Source organism: Hemicordylus capensis, chromosome 4 (genome assembly GCF_027244095.1).
Source record: "Hemicordylus capensis ecotype Gifberg chromosome 4, rHemCap1.1.pri, whole genome shotgun sequence".
NCBI lineage: Eukaryota > Metazoa > Chordata > Lepidosauria > Squamata > Cordylidae > Hemicordylus > Hemicordylus capensis.
Genome location: NC_069660.1, coordinates 166783737 through 166802667, shown reverse-complemented (window position 1 = coordinate 166802667; position 18931 = coordinate 166783737). Strand labels below are relative to the sequence as shown.

The 18931-nt window shown below is 42.2% G+C and overlaps 1 protein-coding gene and 1 long non-coding RNA gene across 11 annotated transcripts in view; one reads left to right on the top strand and one right to left on the bottom strand.

Annotated features, from left to right (window-relative positions):
• PACS2 (phosphofurin acidic cluster sorting protein 2) overlaps positions 1-6359 on the top strand; it is a 256899-nt gene extending 250540 nt beyond the window's left edge. For 6 of the 10 annotated variants that reach the window (XM_053248447.1, XM_053248442.1, XM_053248444.1 and 3 more), the window contains 2 exons: positions 1851-2045; positions 2635-6359. In XM_053248447.1, the coding sequence (XP_053104422.1) occupies positions 1851-2045; positions 2635-2747 (308 nt within the window). In that variant the 3' untranslated portion in view covers positions 2748-6359. The remainder of the gene's footprint in view (positions 1-1850; positions 2046-2634) is intronic. The other 4 variants (XM_053248450.1, XM_053248446.1, XM_053248445.1 and 1 more) reach the window with 2 other exon arrangements.
• LOC128324211 (uncharacterized) lies at positions 384-17060 on the bottom strand. The gene is made up of 3 exons (XR_008306727.1): positions 15654-17060; positions 2827-2877; positions 384-1390 (listed from the first exon to the last, which is right to left on the bottom strand). It is a non-coding gene; the product is annotated as an uncharacterized LOC128324211 (long non-coding RNA).
• Between the last annotated feature and the right edge of the window lie 1871 nt (positions 17061-18931).

Here is an 18931-nt window from a genome sequence, read left to right as displayed (position 1 = left end):
CAAGATAGTCTCAATGAAATTATTCTTTTAATTTCAGTAGGATTACTTTGAGTAATGTTCCTTAATATGTCAGTCTTGCTGCATTTTCTACAAAGTAGGAGAGGATGGATTATTGGCATTTTTGTTTCAAATATACTAACAGATCTTATGCCCTGTGGGATGCTTTGGCTAATGTCAGATTATTTGAGAATAATCTGTGTGCTGGTGGGTTTACCTCGCAGGATTTTTCCATTGTTTCCGACTCAAATTTTTAAAAAGGACCTTTCCATTCTCCCTTCCCCAAAACCATTTTTCAGGGATTGTTTAACTATTCCCTCATTATATGGAACCAAGTCCCACTGACTTTAATAGAATTACTTCCTTCTAGGTGTGCCCATAGAATTGCAGGTTCAGTTATCAAAATGCTGCTGGAAAAGACATGTCTACTCCACCTTAGCATCTTCTTTCTCACAGTGCTCAGATATATGTTTCCAGAAAGCTTCAAATAAGTGCAACAAGAAAATTCTAGAAACCATTCCTACCCAGTGCCAACAAACTATTATTGTGGTATGGACTGCTCTTGAACATGGAAGTTCTACATGAGAGCCAAACTGCCTATGAATATGAATGCTTCATAGCAGTAGGGACAGCAAGTGTGTTCCCCCAGCACCTTTATCCTACAGTGTCTTGTAATCTCTTGAGATCCATTTCAGGTTTCTTCTAGCAGTATCATTTGTTCCCATATGGATTGTAAACCGCCCAGAGACGTGAGTTTTGGGCGGTATAAAAATATGTTAAATAAAAATAAATAAATATGGATCAATAGGAAAAGGTAGTGGTGGGAAGGAAAGGATGGTTTGCTGAGTCTCTGAACCCTCTTCATCACATTTCAGATGTGTGCACTAGAAAGACAACACATGACCTGTTGGGTATGCACACAACTGCTTCTGTCTGACTCAGTAGGGAGTTGCCCACTACCGCCATACAGATCTTCTTCCTTGAGGTACTGGTTGGTTTCCTTACGATCCCTGAAGGACCAATATCTTCCACACTTCTGTGGAGCCTGAGATGACAGATCATGTCCAGTGATCACTCTCAAGAGTGGTCTCTCATAGATCACTCTCCATAGGAAGAACCTTGACCAGTTGCTCAACTCCAGTGGCACCAAAGTTTTGGTTCTCCAATCCTGGAAACATGCTTCCATGTTTTTCATCCTCCTCCTTGAAAACCTCCTCCTGTTGTTGTTCAGCAAGAGCTTCTTCTGTCGTCTTCCCTGATAAGGTGCAGTGTAGAAAGGTATGCCTCAACCCTTCTCATCTCTTCCAGCAGAATACTAGCTTGTAGCAGGTAGTTCCTGTTTCTCATAGGTAAGAGAACAAATACCACATTTCCTGTATGTGCTGGCCTTGGGCTGAAATAAACAAACAAACAAACATTTCCTGTAAGTCATGACAACACTTCCATCTATGTTGCTTGGAGATGACTTTGTGTTCTCACACTTCCCTGATAGGTTTCCACACAAAATTTCCCATTTGCAAGCTCTGGTCACAAGCTCCCAGACCTTTTTGTGTTTTTTGAGAGCTGCCCTAGACTGAACTACATGCAGCCAAGAAACAGGACTCTACTCCCAAGCTGATGAATGACTCACCTTGGAAGCAAGCTGCCTCATTCATTGGACCTCCACAAAAGGGCACTCTAACAAGCAGAAACAAGGCAAGTGCTGCTTTTATGGCACTTTCCATTCCTCCCACTTCTCCAGCCAAAATCCACACCCAACTGACAAGAGTCTTTATGCCATTCTGCCACTTTTTGCCAACAGAGGCTTGTTCCTGTGCACCCATGTAGGATTGCTTTATCTGCCCTCTGCCCAGAACCTGCAGCCCTGGACACTGTCAATGCCTTGCAGAGTTTCCTGATGCAAATGTTTCACAACAGTCCTCTTGTACTGGGACAACAAATGGCTGTAGCTACTCCTCAGGTTCCCAGCATCACCCAGCTGATTAAAACTGCAAATACAGATTTCCCATCACCTTCCCTTATTGTGGATGAGCAGTCATTTCATCCAGGTAACCTTAATAACTGCTTTCCCCCATATGTGCCTACCTCAATCTTATATTCTGCCTCTCAAGCTCTAACCCCTGGCCTACCTTTGACACAAATTTGTTTGGTGAGTTTTGTGGGCAGAGTTTTGTGGGTTTTTTAGAACTTGTGCCTCAGCTTTGGAAGATCCCAAGGATATTTGACAAGCCACAAGCCCCTATCCTTTTTGCCTTCAAGCAGTGAAAACTTTCTTATTTCAACAAGCTTTTAACTGCTGAGCTATACTGCTCTTAATTGGGATTTAGATCTGGCTGCACTTTGGGTATTTTGTTTGTTTGTTGTGCAATTATTGTAGTATCTTATTGTAGTTAGCTACCCCGGGAGGACTTAGCCCTGAAGAGTGGGAGATGAATAAGTGTTGAACAAATAAACTTAGTACCGTTCTGCCTGCAAGTCAGAACATGGGAGACTATTCACTAGATTGGAATGTCCCTCGGTATATGAAGTTGTCTAAGGGTAAATCTTGAAACATATTTTGATATATATATTAAAAATAGCCAGGTGAGAACTGCTGGTGCATTTTAACTACCTTTTGTTTTTTGTCTCCTATTATAGTGCTGGTTGATGGAGTAGAATGGAATGACGTGAAGTTCTTCCAGCTAGCAGCACAATGGTCCTCCCATGTCAAGCACTTTCCCATCTGCATATTTGGACATTCCAAATCCTAATATAGCTGCATTCTTAGGATAATTCTGCCAGCCACAAAACCTGAGTGCCAGCTGTTTGTGCTCTTCTGCAATTACTTACTTTTGTGCTTGGATAACTGCTCAGTTACATTTCTGTTTGTTCTTCAGTTGGCTGCAAGGGAAGGATAGTACTTAAAGCAGCAGCAATTTAAACTTAAGTTTATATATGCCTCTAGGAATGTTAAGAACCCAAGAGTAACTGCACTGCTCCTTAACTTAGAACCCAATGGGATGGGGAATTGAGTGGAATATTCATTTGATATCAGATTAATTTAATTGGGAGCTTTTTCTAAAATGGGTTTTAGCCCCCAGAATTACATAACAGCAACATCATTAAAACTATTATCTTCTTGTCCCAGAATGAGCAAACTCCAACAACTGCATACAAATTGCAGCTCAAATGTGTGCCCAGAATCAAATGGGAGACCCTTCATTGTAAGAGACAGACCTACTGTGACTGTGCACTCTGGCTCTTTTATTATGTTTGACTTGGGGGAAGGCAGTGTTTTAAATGTAAACTAAAAATGTTATCTAGAAATGAAGCACTGGATCCTGCATGCATCAGTGTCATCCAAAATCAATCCATTTGTGATACCCTTTTCTGCCAGGAAGCTGGCAATGCAATTACCAGTGTGGAGGATACTAGTTCGGAGCAGGTGAGAATGTATGCTATTGCTTAGGATACTAACCTTTCAATACAGTTGTCCACTAAATGTGAGATACCATTTAATATTTTATAAATATTAACACACATATCCCCCCCCCCCCCACCAAAAATAACAACAACAAAAACCCAGGGAAGAAGAGGTGATGTTTGTTTCTTTCAGTGTCACATCCATATCTGTACATGTGGCCACATGTACCCCAGATAGGTACCACAACACCCCATATTCTCTCCTTATCCTGTTGAAGCAGTTTGATCTTCCACTCTTTCTAGAACTGCCTACAGGGTTCTTGTTTGTGGAAATTGGATGTAGAGCTCTTTGGAAAATATGCCCTAGTATCCTTCCACTGTTTACTGCTTCATAGTGGTGCTCAAGCTGTGAGTTCCCTAATGAATATGAACTGCATTATTTTTTCCATACAATATTGCCTGGGGTTGTGGGGGAAGGATTCTGCCTTCCAGGGGCCCATTTAAAAGGACATCTTGACAGGAAAGCCAATAGACTGGGCCGCAAACAAAGGAACATTGTAGTGGTAAGGAATATTTGTACTAGAGACAGTACTCAGATTATTGAGAAGTTTCCTGTAAGTCTTTTTGATAGAAGCTCTCCAGTTTTAATTACAATCTCATTATTTTATCATAGTTCTATTCAAACTTGGATTTGACAGCTGCTTGATATGGGCCTCTGTGTATGTGTTAATCTCTCCGCAAAGAAGCCAATAAGCAAAAGTAGTATTAGTTGGAGGACAGCAATAATAGATAATTAGGTGGATGAGTTGGTATATGGGCAAACTGAAAACTTTCAGAAAGATTGCGGGTTTGGTTGGTTCTTTCCTCCCTTACACTAAAACAAGAGCAGGTGCCCCAGGCTTGGCCATACTGGCTTGTTTGATATGTGTGTCCATTAGCATCTCTCTCTATAAAACAAACAAAAAAACCAACCCTGCTGTGCTTGATTGCTTCCATTTGTGCTATAATTCTGGGAAGAGTGCTTTTGATTAAGTGTTTTCAGAGAGCAATATAGCATTTCTCTCTCACAATACAGTCCACTCCAAGGAAATGTGCCTTGCCGTCCTAGGATAGCTGTCAATTATCAGGCACATAAGCGCAAAACTTTTTGATTATGCTGAATTGGACAGAAAAAGCCTACAAGGAAGGTGTTTGGCTTTCCCTTTCAGTTCATTTTAATTTTAGTCCAAGCAGAATGACCAAAGCACATTTGCTCTTCAATGTCAACTTTGCAATGCTCTGTACTGGACTTGCTAGCGGTCCTTGCTGCTGTTTGCAATAATATTGTCAGTGGCTGTAATGAAATATTCTGTCCACTGTATAGAGACAAGTTCTAGAATATCTAGGTTTTCCATATGCCTTGTACAATTGTTTTGCTCTCAACCTTATGTGTTGTGAATTTTGAGTAATTAAACTTTTCAACCTATGATTCACCACAACATATTTTGTATTTCCGGGCCCAAGGCCCAGGATTTATTGTTTACTGAACATTTGGAGCAAATTTAATAGTCCTTAATCTGAAATAGTTGTTGGAGAGAATGGGGCCCTTCAGTTCCCATCCACAAAGGGGTAAATGTGGATTTAGCTTGTCCAGCTCCAGGGGGAACATATGCAGAAGGCTTTGCTCAAACACTTGGGATGCCACTAGTAGGAAAATGGAGACTCAGGTGTGGCTGCTCTTCCCTCCTGTTTTACCAAATTTACAGGAAAGTACATCTGATGCCACCAAGGCTAGACTTAAATTAGTTTGTATGTATTCATACGATTCATATGGTAAGAAAGAGGGAGTGTGAATTTGAGCAGTTAACTTGTGCTGAAGTATTAGGTAATGCTTTCTTGTCTCAGGACAGACCAAAGAAGATTGAGTGCCATGGTTGGTAGCAAGACTTCAGCTAAGAAGACCTTTTACAGTAGTTGCCTGTAGACTTGCATCTTGTTTGGAGGCACCCAGAAAACCATTACCCCTTAGTAATTAGAACATCTGCAGGTAGAATTTTTGCCATAAAGGAGCTTAGAGCAGTTGGTTGTGGCTGCTTTTACAAAGGATAAAACCGTTTATTTTTAACAGCAGCTGCTAGTGGAGTTTCTCAGGGCTCTTCTCCTGCAACGCCAGCTCTTCCTACTGAATACAAAATAACAGTGACTCAGTGAACCGTGACATTCTAACAAAGTGCTTGTGGAAAGCTGTTGTGCTAGCTACTTGTGCTAAGTCTGAGGCTTACATTTCAGACTTTGTGGGTGCTCCCCTAAAACAAGATAATAGAAAATTTGCCTTGCTTGGCTGCTCCATGATTCTCTAGTTATCCCTTTTCTCCCAACAGTAGCTGTTTAGAGAAAAGCAGTGGCTGACAAATTGTATGAGCAACGATAGAGATCAAATCTCAGTAGAGTAGCAAATAGATATTCTGAAAGGAATATAAAAATTGTAGGTAGCCATGTTGGCCTAGTAGGAAAAAAATATCAAAAGTACAGCAATACCTTTATTAGGACCTCCTAAAAGATGACAACGCTTTGGAGGTCTTCAGAAGTCTTAGTAATAAAGTTTGTCCTAATAAAGATTTTACTTTGCTTTGGGTTCTGAAAAGGATAAATGGCTTAGTCAGATGTTTTGCTTATTGGAGAGCAGAAGGCACCCCAGACCTGAAAGCTTAGCCCAGTGCCTCCTTCAGTAAGCAGCTTGTGAGATTTGGTGTAGAGTGAGCTTGCAAGGCAATACCGCCATTGCTCAGACATTATCAAATGAAGGGAAGCTGCCCCTTTATATCTATTTCTAATTGGTCCATCTGTTTCATTGTTATACTGGTTTTTTATTATTTAAGACAGTAAATGTACATAGTCTTTTTTGGAATAAACTGCAATGTACTTTATGAGATATTTTATTGTACTAATGCATCACTAATAAAACTGGATGGGAAAGCACATCTATTCTGTGTCTTATTTTGGAATTTTAATCCCCCTTTCTGCTTCAAAATGACCCAATAATCACAGCTCACAATATTTCAGTTACGGAAAAAGCTTCAGATGCATGTAAGTAAGTGGGTCGGCTGGAGAAAGATATACTGTACTTTTTGGCAGAAACACCACAATGCCGCAGCTAAAGGGGAACATAATCATGCATTATTCTTCAGCACAACTGGAAAAAAGGGTTAAAATTTCACTACAGCCATTCATTGCAGCATAAATCATTGGACACCCATATCCTCATCAGCCTTAATACAATGAGACATAAATGTTGAACATATTTTTTTTAACATATCACATTGCAGAAGTAATTTCCCATTTCACTTCATACGAAACATTCTTTTTTTTTATTAGATCACATTGCAGAAGTTATAAAATGTAAATTGTACTTCAAAGGAAACCTTATGTCTGAATTATTGCTCTCCAAAATAAAAAGATTTAACATGGTCTCATCTAAGTTTTCAGGATCATCTGCCTTCTCATGTTTGTCTTGTGAAATTTTAATTGCATCTCTTTCAGCATTTTCAGATTGTATATAATTCCAGCTTCTGTGAAAGCAGAAATCACTGAAGAAGTTTTAAAAGCTTTCCATGCTTCCGAAACCCATTTTGCGACCTCGCAGTAGGTTGCTTTATGGATTTTTCCTCCCTTTGTGAATGTATGCAGGCCTTTGCTCATCTAGTTTTCCCAATGCATTTCACATGTTAATTCCTTATTCACTGGTAAGTTGAAGAGCTGCAAGATTTTTGTCAAACCATCAGGAATCACAGTTAGTGTAGCCGATACCCTTTTGCATTCATTTTTAACTTAATCCAGTAAATGTCCATTAGTAAAATGCCATGTGGTTGGAAAAAAGCTCCTTTACTTTTCTGCCAAATATCATTAAGCCTAGCCATTCAAACATTATGGCTTCACATATCTACCCTTTCTCATTAGCGCAAACAACATCCGAAGGAAAATTGCCTTTCGGGACAGTTTTCTGTTTAAAAATTAGCATTGGTTTTAGTTTTTCGCTGTTTGTGGCCCAGGCTAATATGCACATGAAATATGTCTTTTCATTTCTGGTTTGTCAATATGGACACAGTTTTTTTGTGATTGCATAAATTTGCCCCACTCAATAGTGGTGACAACAAACTTTAAAAATGCTGATTCCCTCCACCCCCGCCAGTCCATTGGCAGCTGCTGTTCCATTGTTGTCTTAATGTACACAGATACAGGTGAAACTCGGAAAGTTAGAATATCGTGCAAAAGTCCATTAATTTCAGTAATGCAAATTAAAAGGTGAAACTGATATATGAGACAGACGCATTACATGCAAAGCGAGATAAGTCAAGCCTTAATTTGTTATAATTGTGATGATCATGGCGTACAGCTCATGAAAACCCCAAATCCACAATCTCAGAAAATTAGAATATTACATGGAACCAAGAAGACAAGGATTGAAGAATAGAACAATATCGGACCTCTGAAAAGTATAAGCATGCATATGTATTCAGTACTTGGTTTGGGCCCCTTTTGCAGCAATTACTGCCTCAGTGCGGCGTGGCATGGATGCTATCAGCCTGTGGCACTGATGAGGTGTTATGGAAGACCAGGATGCTTCATTCGCGGCCTTCAGCTCTTCTGCATTGTTTGGTCTCATGTCTCTCATCCTTCTCTTGGCAATGCCCCATAGATTCTCTATGGGGTCAGCTCAGGCGAGTTTGCTGGCCAATCAAGCACAGTACACTGTATACTTTTCACAGGTCCGATATTGTTCTATTCTACAATCCTTGTCTTCTTGGTTTCATGTAATATTCTAATTTTCTGGGATTGTGGATTTGGGGTTTTCATGAGCTGTATGCCATGATCATCACAATTATAACAAATTAAGGCTTGACTTATCTCGCTTTGCATGTAATGCGTCTGTCTCATATATCAGTTTCACCTTTTAATTTGCATTACTGAAATTAATGGACTTTTGCACGATATTCTAACTTTCCAAGTTTCACCTGTAAATTCTTTCACCTCAAAAATCTGTAGCACCAACATGGGCCACCTTTTAAAGTCTGTTATTCCCATTTGTTGTGCTATTAATTTTGTTTGTAGGTGAATTTTCACAGTAGAGACCGGCAGTCCCTTTTCTCTTTGCTCTTTAATCCACTTCTCGAGGTTCTTCTCCAAATTAGGCCAGGCTGCAACGCCACTTCTCCTTGCATGTTTTAATTTGTGCATTTCTGCCAGGTCCTCTTCAGATTTCCACTGATGAATGCATCGTTCATCCAGTTCAAATTCACGGGCTGCTGCTCTGTTCTGTTCTGAGTACAACAGTCAGATTGAAATTAGCAGTGTAACTTTTATGCCATTTAGGCACCATTTCCCCCCATGGAATTGGTGCCTAAAATTAGGTTTGCCCCAGAAACCTCACGTAAACACTACATCAGTGTAAGCACTTTTGGCTTGCTTCAGAATTCATACATAAATGCCACGTCAGCGTAAATGCCGCAAGCAGAAATAAATACCTTTTAAAAACGTATGCACTGTGGTGTTTCTGCTGAAAAATACGGTAATAATTGCTTAAAATCGGAGTTTAGGGTTTCGGGTAAACTCATCTGAAGAATAAACAAATTTGAAAAATCTAGCACAGTATTAAACGAAGAAAATGAAACCTCTTTCTCTAGTAGAGTCTGAGGCAAACTACAGCATATATTATATGATAATTATGCATGTAATCCTAAATACCCCCTCACCTTTTTTCTTTTTTACAGAAGCAAAACACTTTTGAGGGGGGAATTTAGAGTGGGGGAGGGATGTCTAATTATCCCACCATTTCCTCGCTATAATTTGTTCCCACAGCCGTCTTTCCTCTTGGTTGTGCTGTCAAGTCAGACGACTCCTGGTGACCACAGAGCCGTGCGGTTTTCTTGGTAGAATACAGGAGGGGTTTACCATTGCCTCCCCCCATGCAGTATGAGCTGATGCCTTTCAGTATCGTCCTTTATCGCTGCTGCCCAATATAGGAGTTTCCCATACTCTGCGAAACACCCCAGCGGGGATTTGAACCAACAGCTTCCTGCTCTCTAGGCAGGTTACTTCCCCGCTGAGCCAAACGTGTGCTTACTCATCTTTTACAAACACAAGTTTTGAACCTCATGGGGGAGGGGTCAGTTTGAAGAAGGGAAAATATAGAGTCAACTCATGTGAATTAACTTATGTGATAAATTAGTCCTGATTATATGGTAACCAGGGGTTTTGGTGATTCATTATGTTCCTATGTATTATCTACAACCAAGAGTGTTATAAACTAGGAACAGGAAATCCACCTTGTTAGAGCTGAACTAGAAAAGGTACAGAAATAGGTGGCCAAAAAGGTCAAAGGGTTGGAACACTGTCCCTATGAGAAAGACTAAAGCATTTGGGGCTGTTCTCCAGGTTAAAAAGACTACTCTAGGGAACAAGTTTATAGAACTATGCATAGTTAGAGAAAGTGGAAATAAAAATTTTCTACTTGGTAATAGAATGATGTAATCAATATAATCCCTCACTTTTACCCAACTGTCATAAGTGTGGTGTAGTGGTTAGAATGTTGGACTAGCACCAGAGAGACCTGAGTTCAAATCCCCTTTCAGCCATGAAACTCACTGGGTGACTCTAAGCCAGTCATTCAGCTCAAGGTTGTTGTGAAGATAAACATAACTGTGTACACTGCTTTGGGCTCCTTGGAGGACGAGTGGGATATAAATGTAAAAAGAAATAATTAAATGATGTATCATCCAGTTAAACTGATTGGCAGTAGCTTCAGGACAGACAAAAGGATTTGCTATCACAAGAATAAGAACAAAAGAACAGCCCTGCTGGATCAGACCTAAGGCCCATCTAGTCCAGCATCCTGTTTCCCACAGTGGCTCACCAGATTCCTCTTGGCAAGAGCTGAGGATATGCCCTCTCTTGTGTTGTTGCTCCTCTGCAACTGGTATTTAGAGGCAACTTTCCTCTTAGGCTGGAGGTGATTGATTGCCCTGTCCTCCTTGAATTTATCTAAACCCCTCTTAATGCCATCCAGGCTGTTGGCTAACACATTTTGTTATGGCAGCTAATTCCATAGGTTAATTATGAATTGTGTGAAAAAGTACTTTCTTTTGTCAGTCCTAAATTTCTTGGCAATCGGTTTCATGGGATGACCCATGGTTCTAGTCTTGTGGGAGAAAATTTCTTTGTCCACACCATGCATGATTTTATAGGACCTTTATCATGTCTCCCCTCAGCCATCTTTCTTCTAAACTAAAAAGCCCCAGGTGTTGTAGGCTTGCCTCATAAGGAAGGTGCTCTAGGCCCCTGATCATCTGGGTTGCCCTCTTCTGCACATTTTTCCAGTTCAATGTCCTCAAGATATGGTGACCAGAACTGTACTAAGTACTCCAAATGTGTCCGCACCATAGTTTTGTATAACAGCATGATAATATTAATTCTATTTTCAATCCCTTTCCTAATGATTCCATGCATAGAACTGGCCTTTTTCACAGCTGCTGCACATTGAGTCAACACGTTCAATGAGCTGTCACCCACGACCCCAAGAACCCTCTCCTGGCCTGTTACCATCAGCTCAGATCCCATCAGCATATATATTTTCTATCAGTGTTTTTTTTTTTTTGCCCCAATATGCACACTTGCTTACAATGAACCACATTTGCCATTTTGTTGCCCACTGCCTCAATTTTGAGAGACCCTTTGAAGCTCCTCAAAATCTGTTTTGGATTGCACTACCCTAAATAGTTTGGTGTCATCTGCATATTTGGCCACCTTGTTGCTTACCCCAACAACTAGATTATTTATGAATAAATTAAAAAGCACTGGTCCAAGTACAGATCCCTGTGGGACCCCACTTATTACTTTCCTCCATTTAGAGAACTGTCTCTTTATTCCTACCCTCTGTTACCTGTCCTTCAACCAGTTACCAACCCACACATGAACCTGTCCCCTCATCCCATGGCTGCTAAGTTTTTTCAAGAGTCTTTGATGAAGAACTCTTTTGAAAGCTTTTTGAAAGTCCAGTTATACTATGTCAACTGAGTCACCTTTATCCACACCCCTTTCGACACCCTCAAAAGAACTCCAAAAGATTGGTGATATATTTTTGCAATTTCACATTTGAGTTCTTTAAGGACTCATCTGGCCCTTGTGATTTGTTAATTTTTTATTTTCCCAGACAGTTTAGAATGTCATATCTCATCACCTCTATCTGACTCAGTTCTATAGCCTCTATCCTTGAGAAGCCTGTTTCAGGCACAGATATATGCTCAGTATCCTCTTCCATAAAGGCAGATGCAAACTCGTTTAGCTTCTCTGCAATCTCCGCATTCTCATTAATAATCCCTTTCACTGCCTCTTCATCTAATAGACCAACCATCTCTCTGGCAGTTTTCCTGCTTCTGATTTATTTAAAGAAAATTTTGTTATTCCCTTTGATGCTTTTAGCTAAATGTTCCTCAGACTCTCTTTTTGCCTCATTGTTACCTTGCATTCCTCTTGCCAGAGCTTGTGTTCTTTTCTGTTCTCTTCATTTGGGCATGCCTTCCAATTTCTTACAGAAGTCTTTTTCCCTTTGACTTTACTTGTTAGCCATACTGACATCCTCCTGGACTTGGTGATACCTTTCGTCCTTTTTGGTATACATCCTGACTGGGCTTCTATTGTTGTGGTTTTGAATAAACTCCATGCATTCTGGAGCCAAACAAAGACGCCCTTACTCCCTAGACTTGGGGCGCTGGTTCGTGGCCTCCGTCTTGGGAGAGCCTCCAAATTCTGTCTCGGTGAGTTTCCAAATCACCCACCCAGCCCCACTGAGCCTGCCCTCATCTCCTCTCTTGGTGTCCTATCGGTGGCCAAACAGGGGTGAATTAGCATTTTTTACCACCCATAGGCAAAAAGGCTTTTGCCACCTGTTTACCTTTAAAAAAAAGCCGTGGCAGTAGGCTGTGGGAAGGGAGATGAGGGGAAACTTTCCCCCTTTGCCTGGGGCACGGCAGTGACAGCTGCATCGAGCGGGGCAGGAGAAAGCCCCCCTCTTTGTGTAAAAAAACCTCTGCCACTGTGTAATGGCAGCAGTAGTTGCAGGGAGGGAGGGGGAGCGAGGAGAGGAGAGTTCCCCTTCACCGAAATGTTTACTTTTACCTTTACCCAGGGAGGAAGTGCACACGGCAGCTAGAATTCTTGAAGATTCAATGCCGCAGGGTGGGGTGGTGGTAGGAGGTCCCCCTGGCCTTTGGGGCCCCCCCTGGACCTTGGAAGCCACAGACTGGGTCCCTAAGGTCCGGGGGTAAGAGGCCATGTGGAGGAAGCAGAGAGGTGAGAGGCCCGTGCAGTCACTTGGGAGGAGGGAGGGCAGCTGGAAAGAGCTCGCCGCCCTCCATCCTGGTAAAGGGGGGAACTCTCCCCTCCTGCCCCCGCTCGCTGCAGCCATCACCATGCCCCATCCCACCCTCCCTCCCTGGGTAAAGATAAAAGTTTTGGTGAAGGGGAACTCTTCCTTCCACATATCCTCCCCCGGCAAGGAAAAACACTGAAAACAGGTCGGCCAGAGCTGGGGGGGGGGAAGATAATTTTCTTTCTTTCTTTCTTTCTTTCTTTCTTTCTTTCTTTCTTTCTTTCTTTCTTTCTTTCGGCAAGGGGTGGGGCTCCGAAGCCCTTCAGGTCAGGGCTCCAAAATTACCTAGGTGTGCCACTGGACTCTCTGGACTCTCCTGATTTTCCCTTTCGGTTTCTTTTTCACTAAACTCCTCATTTTAGAGACGTTTGCTCTTCTGAAATTCCAAGTGTCTACACATGTGGTCAAATGCGTTGGTACCCTGCCACGAAAAAAGAAGAACCCACAATTGTCTCTGAAATAACTTGAAACTGACAAAAGTAATTGGCACCCATCATTGTTTATTCCACATTTAACAAAAATCTTTTTTGCTTTGCTTTAGAGTTTTAATGCAATAGAATATTTCAAATATTAACACAAATGAAAATGGCATGGACAAAAATGATAAGACCCTTAACCGAATATTTTGTTGCACAACCTTTAGACGCAATCACTGCAAACAAGCGATTCCTGTAGCTCTCAGTGAGACTTCTGCACCTGTCAACAGATAGTTTGGCCCATTCTTCCTAAGCAAACTGCTTAAGCTGTGTCAGGTTTGAAGGGTGCCTTCTCCAGACTGCATGTTCTTTCCATAGATGTTCGATAGGATTCAAATCAGGGCTCATAGAAGGCCATTTCAGAATTGTCCAATGTTTTGTTTTTAGCCATTCTTGGGTGCTTTTAGCTGTGTGTTTTGGGTCATTATCCATGATCTGTGACTGACACTGGGCAGTATGTTTTGCTCCAGAATGTCTTGATAGTCTTGAGATTTCATTGTTCCCTGCACAGACTCAAGGCACCCCATGCCAGACGCAGCAAAGCAGCCCCAAAACATAACTGAGCCTCCATGTTTCACAGCAGATTCTTTGAAAGCTTCATTTTTTTGTCTGTGGACATAGAGCTGATGTGACTTGCCCAAAAGCTCCAGTTTTGTCTCTTCTGTCCAAAGGACATTCTCCCAAAAGCATTGTGGCTTGTCAATATGCATTTTAGCAAAGTCCAGTCTGGCTTTTTAAATCTTTGTCTTTCAACAGTGGAGTCCTCCTGGGTCTTCTTCCTTTGAGCCCACTGTCACTCAAAAAGCGATGGATGGTGCGATCAGACACTGATGGACCTTGACCTTGGAGTTCAGCTTGTATCTCTTTAGAAGTTGTCCTTGGCTTTTTGTCTACCATTCTCACTATCCTTCTGACCATTCTGGGGTTGATTTTCCTCTTGCGGCCGCTTCCAGGGAGGTTGGATACAGTCCCATGGACTTTGAACTTAATAATATTTGCAACTGTTGTCGCAGGAACATCAAACTGCTTGGAGATGGTCTTATAGCCTTTGCCTTTAACATGGTTGTCTATAATTTTCTTTCTGATCTCCTCAGACAACTCTCTCCTTTGCTTTCTCTGGTCCATGTTTATTGTGGGATACACAATGATACCAAACGGCAGAGTGACTACTTTTCTCCATTTCAATAGGCTGAATGACTGATTGCATGAATGGAGACATGTGTGATACCAATTAAAGAAAACAGCTTATTTTAAAAATCACTCTAATCAATAATTTATGATCTTTTCTAGGGGTACCAAAAATGTGTCCAGGCCACTTTAGAATATTCTTTGTAGAATAAGCAATACTTTATCTCTTTTCACACTTGCTTTGCTTTACTTGATGACATATCAAAGGCATGCAGGAATACATGGGACAATTGCTTTTCATTTAATCGCTTTTCAAGAGGCATAAAACACTTTTTCAATTAGCTGTAAGGTAATTGGGGACAAATTTGTCCACACGTGTATGTTAGAATTCCTTGGTGATTCTCTCCTCGCATGTATGCTGAATTTGATAAGCATAAGGACAGCCCTGCTGGATCAGGCTGTCATCTAGATCAGGCCCATCTAGTCCAGCATCCTGTTTCACACAGTGGCCCACCAGATGGCACTGGAAGCCTACAGGCAGGAGCTGAGGGCATGCCCACTCTCCTGCTTACTCCTCTGCAACTGGTATTCAGAGGCATCCTGCCTCTGAGGCCAGAGTTGGCCTGTAGCCCTCAGACTAGTAGCTGTTGGGAGACGTCTCCTCCATGAAGTTATCCAACCCCCTCTTAAAGCCATCCAAACTAGTAGCCAGCACCACATCTTGTAGCAGAGAATTTCACAAGTTGATTATTATTATTATTTTATTTATTTATTTATTTTTACACATTTATTTCCCGCTCTTCGTCCAAGGAGCCCAGAGTGGTGTACTACATACTTGAGTGTCTCTTCACAACAACCCTGTGAAGTAGGTTAGGCTGAGAGAGAAGTGACTGGCCCAGAGTCACCCAGCTAGTATCATGGCTGAATGGGGATTTGAACTCGGGTCTCCCCGGTCCTAGTCCAACACTCTAACCACTACACCACACTGGTTCTGTGTTGTGTGAAAAAGTACTTCCGTTTGTTGGACCTAAATTTCTTGGCAACCAATTTCATGGGATGACCCCTGGTTCTAGTGTTATGTGAGAGGGAGAAAAAGTTCTCTCTATGCACTTTCTCTACACCATGCATGATTTTAGATACCTCTATCATTTTTCCGTGCATGACACTTAATTGCACGGCTGATTACAACCAGGAGAAGCAGGGGACTTAATTCTGAATGAATGTAAAGGAGGAGGACATCAACTTACAGAGCAGTGTACTGTCCTACTGAGTTTACTGAAGTGAATAAAAGTGGTTTATTCTGGCATCAAGTTTCTTACACTGGAAATAAAGGAAAAATGGAACTTAGATGAATGCAAAAAAGATACATAGAAAGAAACAAGTGTTTTCAATACAAGACAATGAGCCTTTATACAACTATGGAGTTGATCAGTTTCCTGCCCATCCACTTGCTTATACCACTTAAAATCACTACTTGTTCCCAGCAACAGACATATTAAAGGAAAACTCACAGTTTTTATTTTAGAATCTACAAATGAATTATTTACAACAGAAAGAAAGTTTGATATCTAGCAGTCATCTAGCAGGATAATTGCCAGAAATCTCTAGAAATAAAAGCACTAAATTAATTCTTTGAAAATTAATTCTTTTTAATAGCCTTAAAAAGTCTAGGCATGACAAAAGACAAATATCTTGCCTAGTCAGGCTCTTGAGCTTGGGGATGAAAAAACCCAAAGGAAAAGGTTCTCCCTCAGAAACAGAACGGTTATCAAAACCGAACTTAATAAAGAAAAAGAAAAATATACTACAAAAATTCACTGTAGAAAACAAAAAAATAAGTTTAATTAAAAATGAAAAAGCAAGAGAAGGGGTAAAGCCTCTAAAAGAGCTTCCATTCTCCACAAAATATATCAGCGAACACAAAGAACATCCTAAAGAACTAACCCCATACAGGGCCATCCTTCGGGCAGGGCGACTGGGGCAATTGCCCTGAGCACCGTGCTGGCACAGGCAGTGCAGCCTGCCCTCCTCCATCCCCCAGTCCCAGCCACTTGTCTTTCCCCACAGCCCAGCCAGAGCTGATCTTATGTGTCCGTGTGTGGCTTGAAAGGCTCCCAGGCAAACTGCTAGAGCTCCGCCTCTCCCACCTCTCAGCTATTCGGTCAGTGGGTGGGACTTCCATGCAGGCCTCCCTGAAGCCTGAAGCTCAGGAAAGAAGCAGGCAGGCAGGCAGAGAGTGTCCAGCACCAGCACTATCTGCAGACCCTCTGCCCAGCCCAGCATTAGTAATGGAGGTATGATGTGATTTCCTTTTTGTGGTTATTCCCCCACCTTTGAATATTTAGGGATTGGCTTGCCATAGGGCTTTGGTATTGAGCAGAAATGTAGGGCAGGGTGGGAGGAATATGTATATTTAAATTGAAGGGGAGCGGACAATTTGTTGGTTTTTAATTTTTTTTAATTAAAAAAAACCACCATCCAAAAAGTCCCATAAGTGGCTTGTTTCATGGCAGAAAATTACAAAAAAGGGGAGAACTGACGCCCACCCACTTAGACCATCATTCCACCCCCATATGGAAGAATCTGTCCTTTGCTTTCATAAACAAGTGTAAAATGCCCCCCTTTCAGCCCCAGCCCCACCTGGAATGACTTGGCATAGGGCTTTGGCATTGAGCAAGGATGTAGGGCAGGGCGGGAAGAATATGTATATTTGTGGATTAGACAAATGGTTGGTTTAAAAAAAAAAACTATCCAAAAAGTCCTATAAGTGGCTTGTTTCATGGCAGAAAATTACAAAAACTTCTGGAACAAACAATATATATTATATTATATTATATTATATTATATTATATTATATTATATTATATTATATTATATTATATTATATTATACTATACTATACTATAATTATATTATATATTATATATTATATATTGTTTGTTTGTTTGTTTATGAATGCACTATGCTCAAGTTGATTTGCAACCCAGAAGGTCTGAGGACTGTGAAGCATGTGTTGTGCTTTTTACTTTTATTTCTTTAGAAATGCATTGTATGTCCAAGCTGGTTGAACATGTCCAAAAACCTCACTCACACTATTTACACTGTATATTATCCGTCAGTATGATTCTGTAATTATATGAAATGTTAAGGAGGCCCCGCACATGCTGATTCACCCTGAGCCCCGCACTCCACTAGGGACGGCCCTGACCCCATAACATTCTAAGCCTCTATATCCCAAGCCAATAACTTCATTTTTTAAAACTCTTTCATTGGTTGCTTTATCTTGTAGCAACTCAGCTACAATTAATACAATTGTATTAAAATACAATTAATATTAATAATAATTAAAATACAATTAATAAATAAGTTTTGTGTTAGATAATTATGACCCTGGGTATGTTCAAACACTACAGTCATTCCTCGCCAACTGCTAGGATTATGTTCCTGCACAACCCCATGGGTGGCAAATTAGTGGTTGGTGAAACATAGGAATGAACTAGCTGACCCCACACAGAGTATCTGTGCAGTTGTTTACTGAGCCTGTGACATCCCCCGCAGCTCGCTCTCCCCGCTCCGCAGCTCGCCCGCTCGCTCTCCCCGCTCCGCAGCTCGCCCGCTCGCTCTCCCCCGGGAGCTTGCCCACTCGCTCTCCCCCCGGCAGCTCGCCCGCTCGCTCTCCCCCTGCAGCTCGCTCGCTCACGCTCCCCCCCGCAGCTCTCCCCATTGGGCGGGCCAGGGCCAAGCCATCCCACCACCACCTCCCACCTTCTCCTCCTGGCTGGTAGGGCTTTGCCCGCTGTCCACCCACCTCTTCTGGCCGGAGGGGTTTTGCATGCCGGCCTTCCACCTCTGCATCCTGACCACTGCCATTATTTCTCTCCACTTCAATGCTGGAACTCTTACACGCTCTAGAGCATCTGCGCGTTAGTACTTGATTGCTCCCCTCACCTCAGAGATCTCCCCACCCTCACCTGAGCTGCACTCCTGCTCCTCCTCCATCCCGTTGCTTCCATCCTCCTCACCCTTCTTGGTCGTGGCTGCAGCATTGCTGCTGCCTATTGGCCAAGCTGCAGCCCCCTATCCCCAGAGACCTCCCCACCCTCACCCGCTCCTGCTCCTCCCTTCAGGAGCAGCAGCAGTGGTTGACTGGGCCATTCCTCACTGCTGCCACCACCATGGCCGCTCGTTCCCCTCAGGCCGCTGACAGGCTCAGGCCCATCCCTTGCCTGACTGCCTCCCTCTTACAATGGCCTCAGTAGCCCCAAACAGCAGCAGTGGTTGCATGGACCCTTCCTTGCTGCCAGAGCCGCCATGGCCACTCATTCCCCTCAGGCTGCTGACAGGCTCAGGCCCATCCCTTGCCCTTCCTTCTGTCTCTCTTCCCCCCTTCTTTTTCTCTTTCTCTCTCCTCCACTCTTTCTTCCCCCTCCCTTCATGTTTTTTCTTCCTCCCTCCCTGAGTTAACAGATTTTGTTCATTTACACAACGGCATCCTCCTTCTCCTGAAGGGGCTCTTTCCTCCCTC